General features: G+C 42.9%; 1 protein-coding gene across 6 annotated transcripts in view; it reads right to left on the bottom strand.

The window, feature by feature from the left end:
• Positions 1-3,211: 3,211 nt before the first annotated feature.
• Positions 3,212-23,292, bottom strand: part of LMO1 (LIM domain only 1) — a 101,693-nt gene continuing 81,612 nt past the window's right edge. For all 6 annotated transcript variants that reach the window (XM_080975361.1, XM_080975360.1, XM_080975357.1 and 3 more), the window contains exons 3-4: positions 13,532-13,657; positions 3,212-3,669 (exon numbers count right to left, since the gene is read on the bottom strand). In XM_080975361.1, coding sequence (XP_080831487.1) covers positions 3,564-3,669; positions 13,532-13,657 — 232 coding nt within the window. In that variant the 3' untranslated portion in view covers positions 3,212-3,563. The remainder of the gene's footprint in view (positions 3,670-13,531; positions 13,658-23,292) is intronic.

Raw genomic sequence — 23,292 nt, 5'->3', positions numbered from 1 at the left:
CAGTGGGGTGGTGCCTGGGGAGGGGAAAGTTTGTATTGGTTTTGGGAGGAAAGTTGCCACTTTGCATTGGGACCATGGCAAGTGTGTGTGCAGGCAGGCAAGTTAAATCTTAAATGGTAAATGCAGTCATACATGCGTTTCATGTCTCACTAAGGTTGACGCCAAGTTGCAACTGTCCTTTCCCTTAGTTAGTACCTTAAAAAAACAAAACAGGCATGACACTTCCCCAAACATGTTCGGCAATTCAGCTATCTGAACATGTTCTTCTTGGGGCACCTTACTGAGGCTTGCATTTCTTTGTTGCTTTTGGGGAGCATTTTGTTTAATGCTGCCATTCTTCTTTCCTGCTGTTGGATGTCCTTCATCATAGTATTTTGCGCTGTTTCAACACCTCCCTTTCCACAAGCCCCAGGAATTCCTAGAAAAGGAACTGTAATCTGCTCTTACATGTTTCTGTCCCGTCTCCTCTCTCTGAAGTGCTACCAAGCACAGCAGTCCTGCCACAAGCTTTCTTCTGTGCTCCTCTTCTCAGCCACGGCCAGCACTCCTCCCCTTGCTTCCCATGAAAAGCCCTTGTTCTGCAAAAATCCACCTGTCACCTTTTATATTCCAAGGGCCCAAGTCATTTCCAGCACTTGTTTCTTCTGCTGCCACTGAAAGTTTAGTACTGGGGAGGTGGGACTATTCCTACTGAAAAAGTGGTTACAGTGGGGATGACTTTTTGTTTGAGAGGTAAGGGTTATCAAAGAGGGCTGCAAAGGTTTTGTGAGGATTGACTAGAAATAGGGGAGGGAGTGGTGCTTTAAGACTGGTTTCTCCCTCCCCTCTTTTTTTGCTCAGGGTTATGCTGAAAGCCAAATTATCTCTGCAACCTGCCTTGTTTCTCTAATGGTATGATAATGGGTGATGCAAAGGGCTTCTCACAGAGGAGGTAGCAGGGCAACTAACCCACCTTAGATGAAAGAGACCATGGCTTGTTTGAGCAGTCACATTTGCACATCAGGATAAACCATAGTTTCTGGCCTACTGTGGTTTACCGTGACTGAGCAGGATGTTGGTGTATGCTGCCTGATGGCTCCCTCTTGACTCTTCCCCTCACACAAGCAAAACATACCATAAACCTGCAATTAGGTTTGGCTTCTCATTATGTCCAAACCCAGGACTGTGGTTTGTAGCTAACTAACAAGCCACGGTCATTTGCAAGTCTTAAACAATGGTTTGCGGGTGGCTTATAGATTCCAGACTGTGACATGATGGGGGACAAGATGTAATCAGGAAGCCGAGCTGAATCGCAGCATCCTTGCTCGTTTCTCTTGCTCATGCCAGATGAAGAATGAAGTGGGGGCAATGGTATATCATGGTAAACCATTAAAAACCAGAAACCGGTTTATTGTACTGTGATCCTGGTTTGTTCAGCAAACCATGGCTTAGTATTACATCCAAACACAGCCAGTATTCTGCAGTTTGGACACACTGTTATGAGTAGTAACAGCCTATGCCCCATGCCTGTTGTTGTTTAAAAAGTTGACTGACTTTTCCCTGTTTAAAGTTCCCACCCATTCCCCCAGGAATGAGCTAGACAACCCTGAAAGAAGTTTGTGTTCTTTCAATGTGACACTCAACGTAACCTGGGAGCAGTGGAATCTTCCATTGGAAATGACATACGAAATGTTGTTTGCAATGACTCCGTAATGTGCTTGGTTCTGCTGTAAGGGATATATACCAAGCTGGTCAAAGCACCCAGATGCTGGTCCAGGTGTCCTATTAGAATAATGGCAATAGATATTCAGAGGTGGGGAGAGCCGGTGTAGTTCATCTCCTCTAATGGATCAGCACAATTACTGCCCACAGTGGCCATGTGGTAAAGAAGAGACGCCCTATGGACACCACTGTTTCCACAGCTTAGCTGGATGGGGTGAGGGTAGGGATGAGGCAGGAATTGTGGAGGCACACCAGTGTGAGTGCTGAATTGGCTGTGCCTGCACACTGGTGCAGCCATGCCCATGTGGATGCATGATTCCAGCCTCGTCCAAGGAAGCTGCAACATTGCCCAGGTCAAGAGGGCAACACCATGGCTCTGCCTCACCGGCCTGGGCTGCAGTGGCTGTGCATTTGAATTGGGTGCTATCATGTATAAGGAAGTTCTTTTCTACAGGCATCCCCTGGAACAGGGGTCGGCAAGGCTTACCAGGCATGGGCTGGATCACTCCCGCGGAGTTCCTCCATGGGCCGGACTGGCGCAGTGCGATGCCGGAAATTGTGTCTGTGGATGTCCGCGGCGCCAGAAATTGCTTCTGCACATGCCCAGATGCAGAAAGTCACACCTGTGCAGAAGCTATTTTCGGCGCCGCAGACATGTGCAGATGCGATTTCTGGCACCTGGGCACGCGCAGAAGCGATTTCCGGAGCTGCGGAAGAGAGTCCCCGTGCCGCACTGCACCGGTTTAGCCTTAGGTTGCCGACCTCTGCCCTGGAACCTGAATAGTTCTCTCTACAGCATCTCTCCTCCTTTTACTCTGTAGGTCGGCTTATACAATCAGCAGGATCAAATGGTAAAGCTGGGGTTGCTGACATTTTGGAGCCCACGGGAACATCTGCAAGCAGAAGAAACCATTGTGGGCATCACACACACACGGCAGCCAAGCACGCAACACAAGCTATTACATTGGCTACAACAGAATGCATCTTCCAAGTCTCTTTTCAGTGGAGCAGAGGGGACTGAAACCCTGTGGATGCCAGAGATAGTCTTAGTGGTCATATTGGTGACCCCTGATTTCCTGGCACTGGTTGCTGTGGCTCGGTGGGAAGGATCATAGCTGAGTGGTAGAAAACGTGCTTTGCACGCAGAAGGTCCTAGATTCAATCCCCAGCATGTTGTCTATCAGGGTAGACAATATTGAGCTAGATGGACCAATAGGTAGCTTCCTATGTTCCTGCTGGCTGGTTTAAATATTACTTATTCAGTATTGAAGAGAAGCTCCCTGAATGCAGAAATAAAAGGTATGTCATAGAGGCTAGGATGAACTATTGTCCTCCTCTTTTCTTAAAACTGATTCTTAGAATACTGACGAGCCCCAGGACAGAACTGCTCTTCTGCAATCTCAGACCACTCTGAGAACTTCCACATGGAGAAATTTGTGTGCACTGAGTGACATGGCTTCTTCCTATGTGAACACCGCCAGAGCAAATAATCGCTTAAAGATGGCCAGGAAACATTCATATTTTTTTTTTAATTCACACCTGTAATAAAATTGCATTACATTTTTCATAAAATAAATGTTCCAGTTTATATACAGAAAAAACAGACTGTACAGAGCCCTCCCCCAAATATCCCCCCAAAAACTCACGAACATACAGGCAATGCAGTGCTCAGCTAAGCAGGCACAACTGTACATCTAAAATTGTAACTGCTTTGTGTTGTGGGGAGGGGGGAAAATACTACAATGTATAGAGTCCTTTGTGGACCAAGAATTAAAAAAATATTGCAGGCAAGCTGACAGACGCCCTTCACTGCTAGTGCGGCTGAACGTCCATCCCACAGTGTTTCAGCAAAGCAGGGTTTGTTATTGAACTTGGGGCTCAAAGCTCCCGTTCAGCTGCCCCTCCTCATAGTCCATCTGACACAAGATCATGTTGTTCTTCAGGAAAAATTTGTCTCCCACGCAAAATCTAGAACACAGAAGAAAAAGAAGAGATCATTTACCTAAGGAAAGAAAAAACAAGAATCTCTTTCCTGACCTTAAGTAGGCAAGTAATGCATCATTTTAAAGGTCTTTATGTTTTCTCTTCCATTGGCCTTTGAGAAAAACAGAGGTGGTTATGTTGTGCGTCTTTTTCACCCCCACCTGAAAATATTTAATTTATTTACAAATACTTTTCTATTACCACCACATCAGGAATAAAAAACACTTCTCAAAGAGATGAGCATATAATCAACACAAAAGCAAAAAGTTTTTTTTTTTTTTTAAAGGGGCAGTGGGAATCAGAAGAACATAAAACTGGGTCGTATGGCAGGGTAAGCTTGTATAGATAAAAATGCTCCACAAAGATAGATTCAGATCACGCTTTTTGAGTTGCTATGAGCTGATTAAGAAACCCAAGAAGGGGGATTGGCCCTAACATTAGGCGAAGTTAGATGATTTGGTTCAAATGGCAAGTTTTAAAGGGCATAAAATGATCAGTAATTTGGCTTATGATCATATTTTTAAACACCAAAGTGAGGGGTAGGAGAGAAGAATGTCATTAAGATTTTCTGCCTATAGCATGAAAAGGTCTAGAGGCCTTCAATTATGACTGTTAATTGGAAAAGTAAAATTAACCCGGTGATTCCAGGGGCCACAAACCAGGCTTATTCAACTTGTTTGGCCCTGAGTTTGCAATGCATCAGACACTTCTGGCAATCCTTTAATAAATCACCCCCTTTATGTTTAGTTACACACACTTTCCCAGTGACCTATGAGAGGTCCAGTACCAGGCTGAGACCTGCAGGTGAGTGGGCAGGTGGGGGAGCCAGGACCATGGACAGCTCACTGTGGAGCAGGATGGAATTCAGGCCCAATACAGATTCAGGTCAGACAGGGCGCTTCCATACGGTAATTTATTGTGGACTCAGGGCTGCTCCTGCATGCAACTTTTGCACAGCATCCATATGACAGTGAGTGCATAAAAAATGATGTTCTGTATCATTTTTACAATTTAATTTGGATTTTCCATTTCTGTGGGAAATCTGATAAGTAAAAAAATAAAAGAATCGCAAATAGTAAATGCAGAATAAATTAGGGAAGTGGGGAATGGGAGGGCATTTCGATAAGGATGACATTATGTGGTGGGTGAGAAAAGCTTGCAGCACAGGGTCCACAGTAAATGGCTGTGTGGAAGCATCTTAACTTGTGTTCTGGTGCTTTATGTCCAGCCTATTATGTTCTGCAGTGAGCTGTCCGTGGTCCTGGCCCTTTGCTTATACACCTGCTGAACACTTCCAGTGCTCATCTAAGGTCTCAACCTGGTACTGGATGTAGGTGGTGCCTTCTGTCTTTAAATGCAACTGGGTTCTGCACACACATACACATGAGTCCCCATTCTTTGTATTACCCATCAAATTATAAAGGGTCCGACTTACGATCTCTAAAAGTGTAACCCCTCGCAAACACCCACACCTTCATTCCAAGTCTGCCATAAATCTGCAAGCCCCTGTTGGTATTGAACCTAACTGAATTTGCGAAACCTTAAAAACAAGGATCTCCACTATTACATTCACCTGATATGTAGTCTAGCTGACAGAAACAGTAGTCTGAAAGAGCCATGGCCTATGCTCATCTTAGTTACCAAATGAGAACTTGCAATGGAACTGTCTCTTCTCTTGGCCTCTTCCCATCTTAAAACTTAATCCATGTATAAAAGGTAAAGGTAAAGGACCCCTGACAGTTAAGTCCAGTTGTGAATGACTCTGGGGTTGCGGCGCTCATCTCACTTTACTGGCCAAGGGAGCCAACGTTTGTCTGCAGACAGTTTTTCCGGGTCATGTGGCCAACATGACTAAGCCGCTTCTGGTGAAATCAGAGCAGCGCATGGAAATCTATGTCTAGGTAATTTTTTTCACGTTGTATATGGAATATTGCACCAACATAATATGAGCCATGTGCTATTTATTGGCTGTGAGTCCTGGAAGACTCATTCCAGCTGCAGAAGCTGAGGCTGCTGACCATACTCTTGGGCTGGGGGTGTTGTTTATGTGGTTTTGCTGCGTGGGGGTTGTTGCCGTTATTGATATTAATTTTTTTGTATCTTTATTTTTGATCTTATGATTTATGTGGAAATTGTTCTGTTTGGTTTTGTACTTTTGGATGTTTTATTTATTGTTTGACTACTTTTGTTATGTATGTGATTATGCATTTTTTTACATGTTGCAATCCCCCCTGAGCATGGTTCCAACTATGGAAAGGCGGCATACAAATAAAATGATGTATGCATGTATTTCCTTTGACATTCACGTTACTTTTGATGAATGATGAGTAAGAAATGCAGCCTCCCAAAGCACAATTCTCCCACCCACACATTAAGCAGAAGGGACAGTTGGATCATGGCAGCTAATCCTGTTCCTATAGGTGTACCTCATCTCCAGTGTCTTCCCATTAAAAACAGGGCTATGCACACGTAGCATTGGCCACTTGTGAGATCATTTAGGTAAGGCTGAAATAACTTTGCCAGGCCCATAACAAAGACTAGCAGCTGAACTATAGGCACCAAGGCAAACTGTCTTCCTACTTCCTACTTTGCTGCGATGCAACACTTGATTGTATTCAGGGCTGTGCAAGAGGCATAATTTGAAAGGCAAGGCTAGAGAATACTTCATGCACGCCAAGTGTATGACTGGAGTGGAGGTGTCAGCCTTTGCACTTTGGTGGGTACTTAATGCATTTACTCTCAACTGAGGGACCAGGAACCCGCTAAACACACTGCAAGGTAACTTGTTCTCTGGCAGCAAGAAACTTGCTTATATCACCAGAGAGTCTTGCTGCTAAGCTTTGGAAAATGAATTTGAGTACTCAGAAGTAAGTCACACTGTGTTCAGTGTGGTTTACTCCTGAGAAAATGGACTATGGATTGCAATTTTAGTTTCACTGGGACCTACTTAAGCTTTTGGCTCAAGGAAGATTCACACATTTATCATCAAACATGTGTTGATGAGGCCTAGAATTATCCTGCACTATAAAGGAAAGTGAGGTGTCGTTCCATCAAACACCTTCATGGAATGCATGCTTATTTTTCTTAGTCCTAGTGTGCACATGACTTCAAACGTTTGAGAGCTCCTGCTCAATAGTCCAGTCCCATTGCAATACAGATCGAGGTACCATATCCAGGAAGCAATAATCATGGTTCCTTCTCATTGAATATCACCTACTGAAAAGGGTAATGATCGTTCATCTGGTTTATGTGGGAGACTCTGATCAGCATGTACGTGTGGACATTGGCATATATGCAGTTGAAGCAGCAAAAGAATGTCTTCCCCTTGTCCCCTGTCATCAGTTTCAAATAATGCCTAGGTCAGAAGTAGTCAACATGGTGGTCTGCAGATGTTGGACTGCAACTCCCATCCCCCCAAGCAGCATGGGCAACAGTCAAGGATGATGTGGATTGAAATCCAACAAGCTCTGCAGGCCACCATGTTGGCTATCCCCAATCTGGATGCTGCTTGAGACGGATGGAACCAGAGAGTGGCAAAGCAGTTTTCATGCTGCTGCAGAAAAAAATTATAGACTTCACAGAATAGGAAATTAAACCCTCCCGCAGCAAACTTGCACACTGGGGAAATACTGGTTCCACTTAGCCCAATGAAGTATCAGCGGTCTTGGTGACAGCTAATTTTCTTCTGACCCTCAGGTTTGCTGGCAGCTTAATTTGATGACAATAGGCAAGAAGCTTATGGGTTCAATGGGGAAAGGGTTAATTAATAGATCAGGTAAGATTCAGCTTGGTGCCCTATATGTATTAGCCTTATGAGAATTTCGAAACTCCTTTCAATATTATAGAGCTCTATGATTTTTGGGTTTCTATCAAGGAGATATAGACAAAATAATTACCACACCAGCTAAAATCCGCACCTCAAAATCTGTTGTGAAAAGTGCAGGCCTCTCCAAGTGTTTTGCTGAATTGGAAAGGTTTCCCTTGCTGACTGAAAAACAGACAGCTGCTGACTCGCTACATATTTTTGCCTTAAACCAAGAAGCAAAAAACTGAAGGAGTAGTAATGCAAAATGAAGATTAAAGTCTTGCCACCGGCACAAGTGCAGCGCGCTTGACAGCTGCCTCTTGCCAAATCAGCGGAGGTTTCGAGGAGCAGGGATGGAAGCCCTCGCAAAGCATGGAGAAGAAATGTGTTATGTTTTAGAAATGACATTTTGGAAGCTCCCCGACTAGAATTTCAAAGTGGGGTCAAACTGCCCCCCCCCCCGCAGCTGGGCTGTGTCATATATTACATGGCAGCAGATGTGGGTTGGACATGGGGAGGGGGACAAATTCAGTCAGTTTGCATTTTTATGCGAATCTACCTAATTTTCACCTTCCAAACCGATGCACACTACTCTGAATTTTGCAATGTAGTTGTCCAACCCAAAAATACATACAAAAAATGTGTATATTGGGGTAAAGTATGCACCAAAATGCAGGTCTTAATCAAAATCATATACAAAAATGCATTATATATGGGGACATTGTTGGTAAACACACACCAATGAGTTTATTTGGCATGTAACAACTCTGGATACTCAGTTATAGTGTAGTGTTGATAACGCCAAGGTTGCAGGTTCAATCCCCGTATGGGACAGCTGCATTTCCCTGCATTGCAGGGCGTTGGACTAGATGATCCTCAGGATCCCTTCCAACACTACAAATCTATGATTTCCACGATATTCACTTAAATGGGTTCATGTGGAGAGAGTGAACAGATTTTCATGCAGCCTGGGGCATCCATATCATGTGAGATAACTGGTGTGCCTGAGGACTGGGTGAAAGGAACCAGTACCAGATGCAATGAGTAACCATCCACTTTATATGCTTACTCAGAAGTTAGTCCCACTGAGTTCAGTGGGGCTTACTCCCATGTAAGTGGGTGCAGAAGTGCAGCCCGAATCACCTCAGAATCAATGACTTGGACCCTAACTGTCCATTCTGCAAATACACGGTTCCAGAATGGCCTCTAGCTCTCTGGAGCAGCTTTTCAGAAAGCGCAGAAGGCAGGGAGAATCAGTAGAAATCATTTATTTTCATTCTGCTGGCATGAGTTTTTTGTTGTTTTTTTAATGAGGTGTCCCATTCGCAGTCACTTTAGGAACCAATGTTTAAATTTATAACATTTGTTTAAAGCAGCAGGTAAATTGCCTTCAGGATTCTTTTAAACACTGCCTACAATTCTTGAAATGAGGTTGAGGATTTAAAAGGATTTTAAAAAAAAACAACCCAAAAAACCCAACAACAAACCAAACAAACCCAGCTCTCATCTAACAAATTGCAATAGAGTTATTGCCAGGAAATATTTTAGAAGTAACAGTTAACGCTGACAGTAACACTAACAGTGCACTGTGGAAGATAATTAATGGAAATAGAGTGCTGAAGTAGTTTTGAGTTTGTGGTTTTAAAAAAACAGTGTGCTAACAGCACAGACAAGTCATCTAAAATGAGTCTAACTTTTGATCATATATCTGGGTGACATATATTTTAGGAAACTGGGGGGGGGGGACCTCTTCCATGACACACTTTTTGACATTTCTCAAGCACTGGAGTTGTGTGTGGGGGGGTTGTCAAGGGTGTGTGTGTGTCTAAAGGCTATGACTTAAGAGAGGGGTGGGAGATCTCTGGCCCCCCAAATGTTGCTTGACCACTGGCCAGTGTGCTTGGGACTGATGGAAGTTTGAGTCCAACAATATCTGGAGGGCCAGGGGCCACCCACCTCTTACCTAACGCCCTAGAAGTAACATTCATTCATTTAATTTATGAAGCGCTTCCCATGAAACAAACTTGAGGAAATTAACAACCAAAGCATCTTAAAAAATGATACTAAAAACACTATCGGTAAAAACACATATAAAAACAATTTCAAATCCAACTGACAAGGAAGTATCTGATTTTGTTTCCATCCCTTCAAGTCCAAGGAACTTCATTATTATGTGCTTATCTCCCCCTTCCCTTCCAAACTTTGGGAAATATGCTCCACATCTTGGTTTGGATCTACTTATGAACTGGTTTAAATTGTTTTTTTTTTTTAAATAAAATAAGGAATTGTTTCCAATGCTGTACAAACATGGAATTGCTTATATGGTTCTTTTACTTCAAGATGCAATTAATAAATGGAATCAAATAAATACAGAAATAAACATTAACCTAGCCTTTTCTTCATTCAGTAGCACCGAGAAACTACAAAGTATGGTTGCTGGGGTGTTGGGCTTGGACTGGGAAGAGCTGGGTTCAAATCCAGAACCCTCTGCAGGTGGGCTACTGTTGCTTACTGCAAGAAAGATGGGGAGAAGCCAGGTCTGCACACTGCAGGCTGGCTCCTCCCCAACCAGGTCAGCAGGAGCACTAGATTGGTGCTGCTGGCGCATTTGCACCACCCTGACCTACCTGCCCCATGTAAGCAACGGTGACTGGGACGCTAGCATGGCTCCACCCTAACCAGCAAACTCCTTCTGCTCAAATCTCTGAAGAACCATCATAGGGGATATCATGGTCACTGAATGCAGGGTTGCTAGAAGGATAACACAGAATAGCTCCATGAATGCTTGGAAGGAGAGGATATAATATTACAAATAAATAAATAAATGGAGGATTATCATGCTTAAGGCTGAAGCTACAGTGACCATGAGTACAATTCTATGTCTGGGAAAGTTGGGAAAACTTCAGCTTTGCCTTATTCCATAGAATGTCCAGACCATCAACTCAGCCAACTTTTCTCTTCATTTTTAATTAGGGTTGCTAAAGCTTTATGAACAAGCCTCAGAAACTCCACTGTTTACTAAAAAGTTCCGCTGCGATGAAAGAAAGTATTTTTGTTACCATCATAGTACTAAAAAACAGTCAATACGTTTTCCTCACATAACTTTGGTAAAGGCTCCACAAACACATTTAAAGTCGGGGCAGACAATAAGATCCTACAACATTTTTCAACAAAGGCGGACACAGAAATGGGGATATCTATCTGAACCCACTAGATGTCACTAGAACCTCAGTGGAATAGCCTATCAAATGGGACAGCTTGATTTATTGAGCCTGCCTCTTTCATACAGAAAGGCAGTCTACTCCAAACAAATAATGCCAGCTTCGTGCTTGATGCAGCCTTTTCAATAACAGCCACCCAAAACGACAGCATTCCTGATACTCTTAACTTCAGATATGTTCTGTTCCCCGCACCCTTCCATCAGGGGAAACTACACTGACTTCACCGAAAAGCTAAATTATTTCATAGAAATTGTTGAGAAGAAATGCAGTGGGTTTGCACGCAAGGGATCCTGCATGGCTGTGAAGCTAAGGGGTTTTGAGTAAAGTGAATCGATTCATCATGATAATGATGTTCTCTATGGCCAATCCACACGCCCACTGGTCATTGCTTTTAATATGATGTGGCCAAAAGGTGAGCACCCTTCACATATTAATCTGGCGAGGGTGTTTCCATGGGATTACCAGGGAGCAGGGCTGTGCTGCTGTTTCTGCTCCCTGACTGTTCACCGATTGGTGTGGACACCTGCACTGTCAAAGCCTATGTGTGACTGGTTGCTTATGCGCAGGTGCCCATGTGATTTGGGCTCTGGAACACATGGAAGCATACATGAAAGGAGCTACTTTGACAGTGCAGGTGTCTATGCCAACATGTGGACATCCAGAGGGCCAGCAGTGCAGCTCTACTCACCGGTAATCCTGTGGAGACCTCTTTGTGCACGAAGGTCTGTTGTCCGAATGCTTCATCAAGCAAAAACGGATTTGGTTTGCTAATTCCAAACTTCCTTAGTGTGGTGAAGCAACAGCAGCAGTATGTCAAGCTGCCGATGAGCTGAGCTTTTTAGATTACCTGTTTGGCACATATAAGGCTTAGAGGTTTTTTAAAAAGTATATTAAGAGGTAGAAATACAGTTTATCTGGGTTAAAGTAAGGTATGCATATGGATTTGTTGTTTGAAAGCAAGCTTATGCTAGGATGCCAGCTGAGTGGTTTAATTGTGTGCAGGAAACAGGAAGTGCTCCCACTTCCTGTCCTTCAGGCTTCTTCTAAATGTCTCAAGTTTCAATTAGACATTCCCCTCTGTGATGAGATGTGCATGTTTATAAATGTGTTGAAATTTGGGAGCCAGACTGGGATGCGCAACTTCTCTGTGATACTCCTGCTCGCAACTCTGTAGGAGAAAGATGCAAAAGTTAAGAAGAACTGTAGCAATCAGGAAGCTTAATAAAATTGTGCTTCCTTTCCCCTCTACATGGTGTAGTGTCTGGAACTATTCCAAGAGCACAATCCTATACATATCTATTCAGAAATAAATCCCATTGAATTAAATGGGACTTAAGCACAGGTAAGTAGGCATAAGAATGGCAGACTTAACATGGTTCCCAATTCCCAACACACTGATGTTCCTCTTTATTTAAAGCATTTTTATGGAAACTTGATTCTGAATTTCCAGTACTGCTACATTTGATATTGGACATTGTCAGATTCTGTTTCCTCACAGTTATCTGTACCAACCTGGTGGCCTCCTAATGTTGTGGACTACAATTTCCATAATTCCTGAGCACTGACAATGTTAGCTGGGGCTGAAAGGAGTTGTAGTCCCAAACGTATGTGGAGCACCAGGCTGGCTACCCTCATCTGCATGAAGCATTTCCGCCTTCTCTTTAGAGATACTGAAGTACTTTTTAATTAGAATAGATGTTTCTGTAATTTTGCAAGCAGCCCTGCCTGGATTGCATGCTGTCTTGCTCTTGAATTTGATCTAGCTTAACGCCTAGACCAAACACCATCTTGAGTGCAAAGATCACCTGCGTGGCAAATCTCAATATGTACTACGAGGGTGTATATAGCAGGGCAGCATTGTTTGTAGCTGCTTCATAACGAACATATTTCCCACCTTTTCCTGCCTTTGGAAACTCACTGAAACCTGAACCTTTCCCAAAAGGGCTCTGAGACCAGGCTGGCCTTGTGTAGAGTTTGGAATTTTAATGTGAGAGGACTCCTAGGTTTGATGATTACGTGTCATTGGGAAATATGGTTGTTATCTGAGAGAAAAGCTCCAGGCCCCAGCTAACCCTCCGCAAATTAAACCTTAAGTGGATACCCTCCTGATATCCATGCGCAACATACAAGTTGACCACGGTGCATTAAAAGCTGCAGGACACTTCAGTACAATGGTGATGTGAAGCACGCCAGAATAGCGACCGTGCTCTTCATTACATAGCCTCTCCTATTATAGCTTGCCTTTTAGGCACACATGATATGTCGCACTTAAAGCTGCACTCTGAACAGACCCTCCCGACCGTGCGGCGAGCTGATGGGGCTCTGCGAGGAATTATTCTGAAGAGCTCTATTTCCTTTGACTCTTCCCAGCCCGGCCTCCGAGCCTGTCAGATGCCCAACTTAAGTAACCTTGATTTAAAAAGTATTTATGCCAAGCCATCCTCATATCAATGGATGTGCAGCAGACCGACAAGAAACTTGGCTTTGAAGCTGCTCATTCAGTTGCCTCGGTGCCGCTTAACACCACCTGCTAGCCTGCAGCACAGCACTCACTTTTGTTTGTTTGTTTGCTCCTGCCACAATCCAACCTACCACCAATTCCACACGTTGGCCTATCAGGGGGAAGGCTCCAGTGTTCCATTAGCAGGTAAAATGACTCACCCAGCAGTGGCAATTTGAAGGCCTGGGAGAAGGTGATGGATATCAAACCGTGAGCCAGACTTTCTTGTTCCACTGGGATCAGGGGTGGGTGGGGGGTGGGGAATAACTTGCATTCTTTCTTTCTTTCTGTTCTGTTCATATAAAAGCCTCATGTCCTCACCTCTGGTTGCAAAGCTGGCAGGCAAAGCAGTCCAAATGGTAAACATTATCTCTGGCCCTCATCACCATCTCAAAGGCAGGGATCAGCTTACTGCAGGCAGCACAATTCCCCGTGGTCCCAAAGAGCCTGCCAAGGAAGCACAATCATTAGAAGCCGTTTTAATTAAATGGCGGAAGGACTAATTAAGTGTAATTAGCAGTATCAAATACTGTATTGCACCAATAAAGAGAAGTTGCCGTCCCTTATTTCGCTGACCAGCCAGTGTGTGGGAATGTGGGCTGAAATGGCACGGAGAAAAGAAAAAGGGAGAAAGAGAAGAAAGCTGGGCTCCTTTGCTCGGCTGCTGAGCCTCCTGCTAATTGACTGCCTAATGAAGAAATGCATTTTGCACACAGAGCACTATTTTGGGGCTTCCAACATCTTAGTCAAAGCAATCTAATTGCCCCCCCCTTATGCAAATTAAGAGCATCTTTGCAGAACATCTTTACAGGCCCCTCTTTCAGACCTTCCGCTTTCTAATTTGCTATTCTTTCATCAATTCCTACTGATTTGTTAGCTATACGGGTGTGTGTGTGTGCGCGCGCGCGCTGGGTATGTTTTTTTTTTAGAGCATTGGATGTAAACATGTTCCCTGTGGGCCACAATTTGCCTTTGTTATAGGCAGAAGTTGGGTGAAGTTAAGATACCTGGGAGACAGAGAGAGCAAAGTTTATTCTACATGATACTTAATTTTTTCAGACTGGGGGTGGTGGTGGCATTTTCATTCTAGAACTAAACACTGAGAAAAGATCCTATGCTGATGGGACCCCAGGGTGATATCAATCAATGCAAGTTTGGTTTGGCTCAAAAAACTCATCTGAATTATTTCAAATTCAGGCATTTAGTGCTGAATTGGAAATGCAAGTTGATCTTTCCAGTGCAGAACAGATCCCACAACCGCTTCCACGTGGATCAAGATCACTATCTACCACATCACTGGAGGATTTTCTAGGACGTGGAGGACTTGTGATCTGAACATACATGGGCATTCACAAAAGCTACTCAGCCCATCCATATCCACTGGAAGAGTCAAGTTGACTCCACGTAAACCAAGTTTACGTGGCCCAAAGTCTCCCTCTGAGAAGAGTCCAATCTTCCCACAGTTAAAATGTTAAGAATCTTAATTGGAATCTCAACCTGGAAATGAATTTTGGCAAAAAATAGCGTTGCTTCCCTTTTACTCCTTTCTCTTCAATTTCTCAATGAAAGTAATTCTTCCTCTACATCAATTGGTTCCACCCCTCCCCCACCCCTGGTCTTTGGAGATAGCTTTTGTGTCAACACGAACGCTTTGCCAACTTTGTTATCTGCTTCCACAGATACTGGCTGCTTTCAGAGCATGACACTCCAAGAAGTACGGTTTGCTCTTCCAGGCCCACCTACAAGTCCTTGAAGATCGCTGCAGCATCACCAGCACATGAAGAATGCACCACAACAACTCTTATAAAAGAGGCGGGAATCTCTTGACAAGTACGACACATGGGAAGTTCACCGTATCTCAGTCGTAGACCACAAGTTTTGTACTCAGAAGGTCCTGTATTTTCAGGTGAAAGAACCATAAGCAGCAGGGCCTGCAACCTTGGGAAGCTATGGCCAGTCAAGAGTAGAAAATGTGGGACTAGATGGCCCATCGGACAGACTCAATATAAAGCAACTTCATACCCGGTCAGATTAAGTTCCTCTTTAACAATAAATGTAGGCAATAAATAGCTTTATTTGAAAGGCAATAGGTTTGATCCTGATTGAGTGGGTTAAACTTTTAAAAATCAGTGGGATTCCACTCTTTCATGTCTTATTTTTCAGGCAGATTTCAATGGGGCCTAAGTACAACTAACTTACTCTAGATCCAATATGATTTATTAAGTAATTACTACAGCGGTGTGGAAGACAGTATTCTGTTACCTTTTCCAACACACAAGAGCTAAACCTCAGTAGTTGGCAAATGATTCCACTTCAAAGTTTGTATGACAATGGTGCCAATCAACTGCTAGCTACACTTTAAGTAAAAAATACTCAGTAAAAACTACAAAATACACAGTGTGCTGATTTAGTATGTGAGTATGAGTCTGTGATAAGGTCTCTCTTATGTGTTCAAAACCTGGGGAGATGAATCCGTCTCCTCCTTCATTGTTGACTTTCAGGAGGAATCGAAAAACATTCTTGTTCACCCTGGCTTTTGATGACTGAAAGATACTGGCCATGGCAACCTTGAAATTAGCAGCTGCGAGAGTTTGCCATTGTGTTTTTAGATGTTCTATATGCTTTCAAATGTTTTAGTTGGTTTTAAAATTGGTTTTGTTTTAAATTGTAATGTTTCAACTTGTTCATGTTTGCTGCTATAGAAATGTAACAATAATAACTGTAATTGATGCTTACATCTTTTATAGATGTAAGCTACCTTGAGGGGGAAGGCTCTTTAGGGCCAAATGAGTAGATAGAAATGCTTGTATATATAAATATTAATATGGGCCTAGTGCTATTGCTAATATTTGTGCTTTTAATCCTGAAGAGAAAATTTGCAATCTTCACTGCTTTCATCCTCACAACAGACTGGCAAGATGGTTCATTACTATTCTCATTTTACAGATGGGGAGCTGAATCTGAGATTTGTTGAAGGCCACACACAAGAAAGCTGTCACACGGATGCTACTTAAACCCAGATCTGAGTTCAGCTTTTCATCAACCGTGACGCATCCTTGCTTCCATTATAACTGAGCTCAGGCTGTAGTCTACCTCGACAGAGCCTTGAGAATCACGTTCCATCAGCGACTGGGTGCAAGAGTAAAAATATGCATCATAACCTTCTGATGACCTACTTCTATATGGTCTCACCATGAGGTGATGGGAAAAGTTACCACAAGGTCAGAGGAAAAACATTGTCTAGATCTGCGTGAAACCAGAGTTTCCTGTGCAGCCTGTTCTTGGAGAAGTGGGAGAGTATTTGAAGCTTTTGTCTCTTTCTCAAACAAAGTTAGGAGTATTTGTACAAGACTCTGAAGACCCAGAGTCTCTTTGTCCAGAGTTTTAGTATCAGTCCTCTAACTTGCACTTTAAAATAGAACCAAGCAAAAATGATTCAGCGGTGGAGCAAGCTGATCGGGCGCCTGGAGTGGCGTGTGTACCCTGCACCCAGGGGTGGGGCCAGCTGCCCGTGGGGCGGGGAGAGCCAGGTCAGGATACTCCACGGGGCCTCTGAGGGGTCTGCCTGCCTCCTCCCACTTAGCTGCCCTACAGATGAGGCAGCTGGCGGACTGTTTGGGGCAGCATGGTGCCTGTGGGCGCCCAAGCCATGCATCACTCCCAGGAGAGACGCATGGCTTTGGCGCGCTGCAAGCCTTGCAGTGAGTGCTGCCTGGCATTTTGTCACCCCCCTCAGTGGTGACACCCAGGGTGGCCTGCCCCCACTGTATCCCCTTCCTCCGTCCCTGGGCTGGTTGGCACAACCTTTAGCTCTTTGAAAAGGCCTCCTCCATTTCAGTAGTATTTCTTGGGGGAAGGGGCCCACACATATGAATGGGACAAAATAGCATCTGGAGGACACTACACTGGTTACCCCTACCTAAAATATTTGAGAGATAGCCTTTTCTGATGCCCCAGCAGTGAAGCCATCACTATCTTCAAAAGTTAGATAAGAAGATCAATCTATTGCATGTTTACTCAGAAATTCATCTGTGTTAGCTGGATTTAGGCCTTTGGAAGTGTGTTTCGAATTCCAGCCTAAGTCAATTGATATGAAAGGTCTTTATTCACATCAGTTTGTTGTAATGACTACGTTGAATGGATTTTATCCTATTGTTACTTTACATTGTTTTAGCTCAAGCTGTTATCTAACTTAATGGCCGCTATAGTGAACAATAGCTTTAAGCAAACAAGTAGAAAGAGGCATTAAACGAATTTTGCAACGAAAGGGAAACAAACCCAGGAAATGACTATGCCGGGCATTTCACATCCCTCAAAAGACATCCCACTGAAAAAATAACCCCACAAATATTTGAACACTTCGAATCTCACATGAATTTGTTCAACCGATGTGCTTTCTGGGGTCAGCTGAATATGATTTTTTGCCCCAAACAGTGTGGTGTAAAGGAGTCTAGTCTTTACTCAGCTATGAAGGTCACCTTGGGCCAGTCATTATTTCTCTAAACATAACCTACTTACAGGGTTGTTGTGAGGTAAAAAGGGGATAGGGAGGACCATGCATGCTACTTCCAGTTCCTTGGAGGAAAGGTGGGATATTAATAATAATAATAATAATAATAATAATAATAATAATAATAATTGCTGCTGCTACTGAATGACTACTAACTCATCACCTCTCTGTAGGTTTTATGAATCTAAATGGCCTAAATCAGTTCAGGAAACTATAACATTGCCTCATCTTGATTTGGTTTGTGCTTTAGAAAGTATCCCTACTTCTTTTATCTTTGAAATGAGACTATACTTGTTTATCTTTAAAGGGACACTAGTTCTATGAAAACTGGTAGGTAACACACAATGTGTTTATCAGACAGTTGCAAATTTGTGTCAATTTTGCCAATAAAATATAAGTATCACTGATGGATGCAGCTCACTTAAATTGCAAAAAAATGGAGGTTCTCAGCATTTTATTGCTGCACTCATATTAATCTGTGTTACTCTTCCAAATGACAAAGTTGACAAGTTGCTTTCATCTTTGAAATCAGAATGCTACCCCTCTGATCTTTAAAATATCCACATCGGTTACCATTATAAAATAAATAAATCACTGCCCTATATCCAAATGGGGAAATTAGAAGCAAGCTAATCCTAGATTTGTTCAGAGCGCAATGCCACTCCATGTGCGAATATAAAAAAATCCATTATTCATTAGCATCACAGTTGTGTGGAGCTCAATCTAGATTAAACAAAAAAAGGGGGGCAGACAGCACCATCTGCATTGTTAAACAGGCACTTTTTGTCACCCTTTGAATTAGCGGCTTCTCTAAATGGAAATGATGGGAAGTTTGGACAGATGTTCACTTAACTATTTAAACAGTCAGCTTAAGGAACATGAAAAATGTATTTGGTACTGGATTCACCTGCCTCCTTCCAGGGGCTTTGGGGGTAAGACAGTGTTAAACAGCTTTGAATGTTTGCATAAGATTTAAGGCTTATGTTCTGTCCAGCTGAAATCATGTTGCTTTTTAATGTCTGTAACAAATATAGCTCCCAGCTAGTCTGCGTGCTAATCTTGTTCTCGGCCTCGAACATTTCTTCCCACTCTTCAGTATATGAATATATCTCACTTACTCTAGCACTTCCAAGTTCAAATTGTCTTTTGTGGGAACAGCACAGAAGGGTAAAGTTGCTTGCATTTAAAAATGTCCTGGGATGTTCAACGAGCAGTTAGGTAATCTAAGTGGGGTTGTCAACAGGAACTAAGGGACATAAACTGAATACATCTGCTATGCGTTCTAGACCGAGCTCTTTGACATGCAGAGGTTACGTTCCCAGACAATTGGTCATGACTTTCAAAAGGATGTACAAGCAGAGTTTGAGGGCAGAAAACAAGCTTTGATTTTTCAACGCATTGGCTTGCACCCTAAAATAACTTACCTTAAATAAGTTCACAGAAGGGAAGGTTTCCATTACCTTCTCCCCACTGCAGCCGGCACCACACCTCTAAAGCCTCTCTGGAGTCCTCTTAAACAATGTGGAATGGGGTTCCAGAGGATTTTTGGGAATGGGAAGATGGGTGAACTTCCTTAAGTCAACTTAGCTTAGGATCCAAACCTTTCTTCCTTTCTTCTCCGCCCTCCCGCCCAAGATGAGGTGAGGTGATGACCACCAACTTGGATGACTTAGACTGGGGGAACCTTTGGGCCTTCAGATGCTGATGTACAACTCCCACCATCTCTAACTATTGGGATATTCTGTCTGGGGATGATGGGAGTTGGGGGTCCCAACAACATCTGGAAGGTCACAGGTTCTCCATTCCTGGATCAGCTTCAATTAGTAGCGACAGCTAAATGGTTTGCTATTTTAGTAGCAGGTTGGCGGGGGGGCAACAAGAAATGATCCGCACCACACACTCCTTGTGAACTTCCTATAGGCATGCAACTGGCCAAAGCTGGTAACAGCATGTTGGAACAGAAAGACTTTGATTTGAACCAGCCTTCCACAACCGATGCCTTCCAGATGTTTTGGACCACATCTCCTGTTAGCCTGAGCTAGCATGGCCAATGGTTAGAAATTATGAGTTGTAGTGCCAAACATCTGGAGGACACCAAGTTGGGGAAGGCCTTCTCAACAACAACAAAAAAGCCTTTTCTTATGGCCCATTCTTCCCTTAAGGACTTCATCTGCCCCTATGATTTTTTTTGCAACTCCATTTTCAAAAAGGGTGAAAGTGTCCGGATGTTTGCCATGTACCCACAGTTTGGTAATATCAGAAAAGCCATCCATATGTGTTCTCAAGTGAAGGAGGGGAGCATGTCTCATGATTTATATAGCCCTGAAGGCAAGGTATGTTTCCCACCAATAAATGCATTTTCTTTTGATAACATGACCAGTTGTGCTCCTTTCCCTAGAGAATCTACAACAGGATATTGGAGGTGGTTAGGAGTGAGGGACATCAGGATTTCTTCCAGCAATAAAAATCCTCATGACTTAAATGTATCAAAACAAGGGAGAGGATCCTCAGTCCCTGTGACACCCGCCCCCCTGGTCTTTCATACAAAACGCAATCTTGTCACTCATATCAATAGAAGGCTCAGACATATTAGTGCAGTATATCATAAGATCCTCAATACTTAGCCAGCGTGATCCCAACAGGAAGGAATGAGTCAGAGACAAGAGAAGCTTTTATCAGCTTTTAAAAAACTTTTTGTAAAATAAAAGTTGGCAAGCAGCAAATTTTTAAGTACAGATTTATTTTCCGTTATGTAACGGAAGGGCCTAGCCAGCTTGTAAATAAGCTTAGGCTATGCAGATTTAAAATTTAACACAATTAAACTTTTACCCTGTGGTAGTAATTATGCTTAATGGCTCTTACTCTGAACTTAACCATGCCTATTGTCGTCAGCCAATCTGAAAGCAGGAGTTTAGCCAAGGACAATTTTCTGTAGTTTATAGGCACACTAAAATCCTGCGAGCCTAGAATCCCATTGGCTGTTGATGTCATTGTGTATAGTAAAAATTAAAGCTAATTGGCACAGAGGACTGGTAGTGAATACGAATGAATTGATGGGAGAAAATGGAATAAAAGGAAGCACGCTTAGCGGCGTGTGACTGTTGAAGGCGGCTTTTTATTTAAAGACTTCTCTGTTTAGAGCAGCAATCTTTTGTACAGTAGTTTGTGCATGTTTCAGGGGCTGCAGCTATGTCCCAAATCCATGGCGGGTGTGCAGATTTGCCTAAGGTTTGGTACTTTGTCCAAAATGATGGCACAGTGAGCAGGTCCTATGATAAATATGGCAAGCAGGCTGGCTTCTTCCAAGGAATAGTAATTGATTCTTTAGAAAGGCACATTAGATTTAATGCTTCTTTGCGCCAATTCACTTTCTTAATGAGGACAGCGTTGCTTTCAAACTCATCTCAAAGGGTGTCTTCTTTGTCCCCCTCTCAGCCCCACCTCTGTGCCTTCTGTCAGGATGCTTGCTATGTCTGACACTGCCTCGCTTTTTCCACTAGAACTGGAACATTCATTATGGCTCTCCACATAGCATGCCTCCAAAAATGGCTTCCTTCTGCCATTGTGCTCTGCCCTGGCCAACATGCGCAGGAGCTGCACAAATATAAAATGGGGGACACCTGGCTTGCCAGTAGTACATGTGAAGAGGATCTAGGGGGTCTTAGTAGACCACAAGCTTACCATGAGTCCACAGTGTGATGCAGCAGCAAAAATATCCCCAATGCTATTCTAGCTTGCATCAACAGAAATATAGTGTCCTTTTCAAGGGAAGTAATAGTCCTGCTCTTTTCTACCTTGGTCAGACCATACCTAGAGTACTGTGGGCGCCACAATTTAAGATGTTGACAAGCTGGAATGTGATCAGAGGAGGGCAACCACGATGATCAAGGTCTGGAAACCAAACATTATGAGGGCACTGGGAATGTTTAGCCTGGAAAAGAGGAGACTGAGAGGAAATACCATAGCCAATCTTCAAATATCTAAAGGGCTGACACATGGAAGATCGAGGAAACTTGTTTTCTCCTGCAGTGGAGGGTAGGACCCAAACCAATGGCATCTAGTTATAAGAAAGGATATTCCAACAAAACACCAGGAAGAACATTATGATGGTAAGAGCTATTCAACAGTGGGATGGACTCCCTCAGAAGGTGGTGGACTCTCCTTCCATGGAGGTTTTTAAGCAGAGGTTGGATGGCAATCTGTCATGGATGCTTTAGTTGAAATTTCTGCATAGCAGGGGACTGGACTAGATGACCCTTGGGGTCCATTTCAGCTCTACAGTTCTATGATTCTATGTACCTGAGATGAACAGAGCAATTATCATAGTGATATTCCAAAATATAAAATGTGATTATTATTATTATTACTGAAATTATGTAAGACTTATTATTGCTATTCATACTGAAATCTTTGCATATTGGGGCACTTTCATAAATTTCTTTTGATGTTGATGCTGTTGCTTATTTACTGAGACAGTTCGGTTACAGAAACCCTTTCTGTGGTTAAATTATTATTATTTATTGTTAGCAGTAATAAGTCTTACATAATTTCAGTAATAATAATAATAATAATAATAATAATAATAATAATAATAATAATTTATTTATACCCCACCCATCTGGCTGGGTTTCCCCAGCCACTCTGGGCAGCTTCCAGCAAAACACTAAAATACAATAACCTATTAAACATTAAAAGCTTCCCTAAACAGGGCTGCTTTAGATGTCTTCTAAAAGTTTGGTAGTTATTTTTCTCTTTGACATCTGGTGGGAGGGCGTTCCCCAGGGCGGGCACCACTACCGAGAAGGCCCTCTGCCTGGTTCCCTGTAACTTGGCTTCTCGCAGCGAGGGAACCGCCAGAAGGCCCTCGGCGCTGGACCTCAGTGTCCGGGCAGAACAATGGTAAAATACAAATGATTTTTATAATATCTCATCTCTTTCACTATTGTGGATCTAGATAAGGAACAGAAATTGTACTGGAATTACTACATAAGACAACACATCACATTAAACAGCATCTCTGAAATGGGACAAAATTTGACCTTCAATATGTGCCTGCTTAAGAGAAAACAATATTCACATGGCATATCTCTAGGGATTGACGAATCTGCCAATTTTCTGGTTCCTTTCTTTCTTAAAAAAATCTGTTCTCCATCAAGTTCCTTATGAAAATTCTTCAGTATCTTAATGTGAATTTCTCCTAACAAGCACATTTTTGTATGTACTTGACTTTCTGGAAAATCTTCCAATGGGGGGGGGGGGCTTCCTCGTCAGAGACATATTTAAAAATATCACAGATTTGCTATTGTAATGATGACATGCCTGTCATTGATGCACTCAGCCGCTGAATCTAGTTTTCAGCAGAATCCCCATTTGCTGAACCATGGTATTTTCAAGCTCCAGTTTATCAGAATTCATTGTGCATCCTCCATAGAAATACTCCAGCAGCTTTTATGAAGCTCTGCCTATCCAAAGGATCTAGTGCTCCTTGGGCTGTTTGGATAAATATTTGCGTACTTAATTAACAGGACAGCAACCAATGAATTGTAGCATCAAGAAAGTGCAGTGTCTTGTT

This window comes from Podarcis pityusensis (assembly GCF_964106645.2).
Source record: "Podarcis pityusensis genome assembly, chromosome: 1".
NCBI classification, from domain to species: Eukaryota; Metazoa; Chordata; class Lepidosauria; order Squamata; family Lacertidae; genus Podarcis; species Podarcis pityusensis.
The sequence above is the reverse complement of the archived record's forward strand: the minus strand, read 5'-3'. Positions and strand labels throughout refer to the sequence as shown.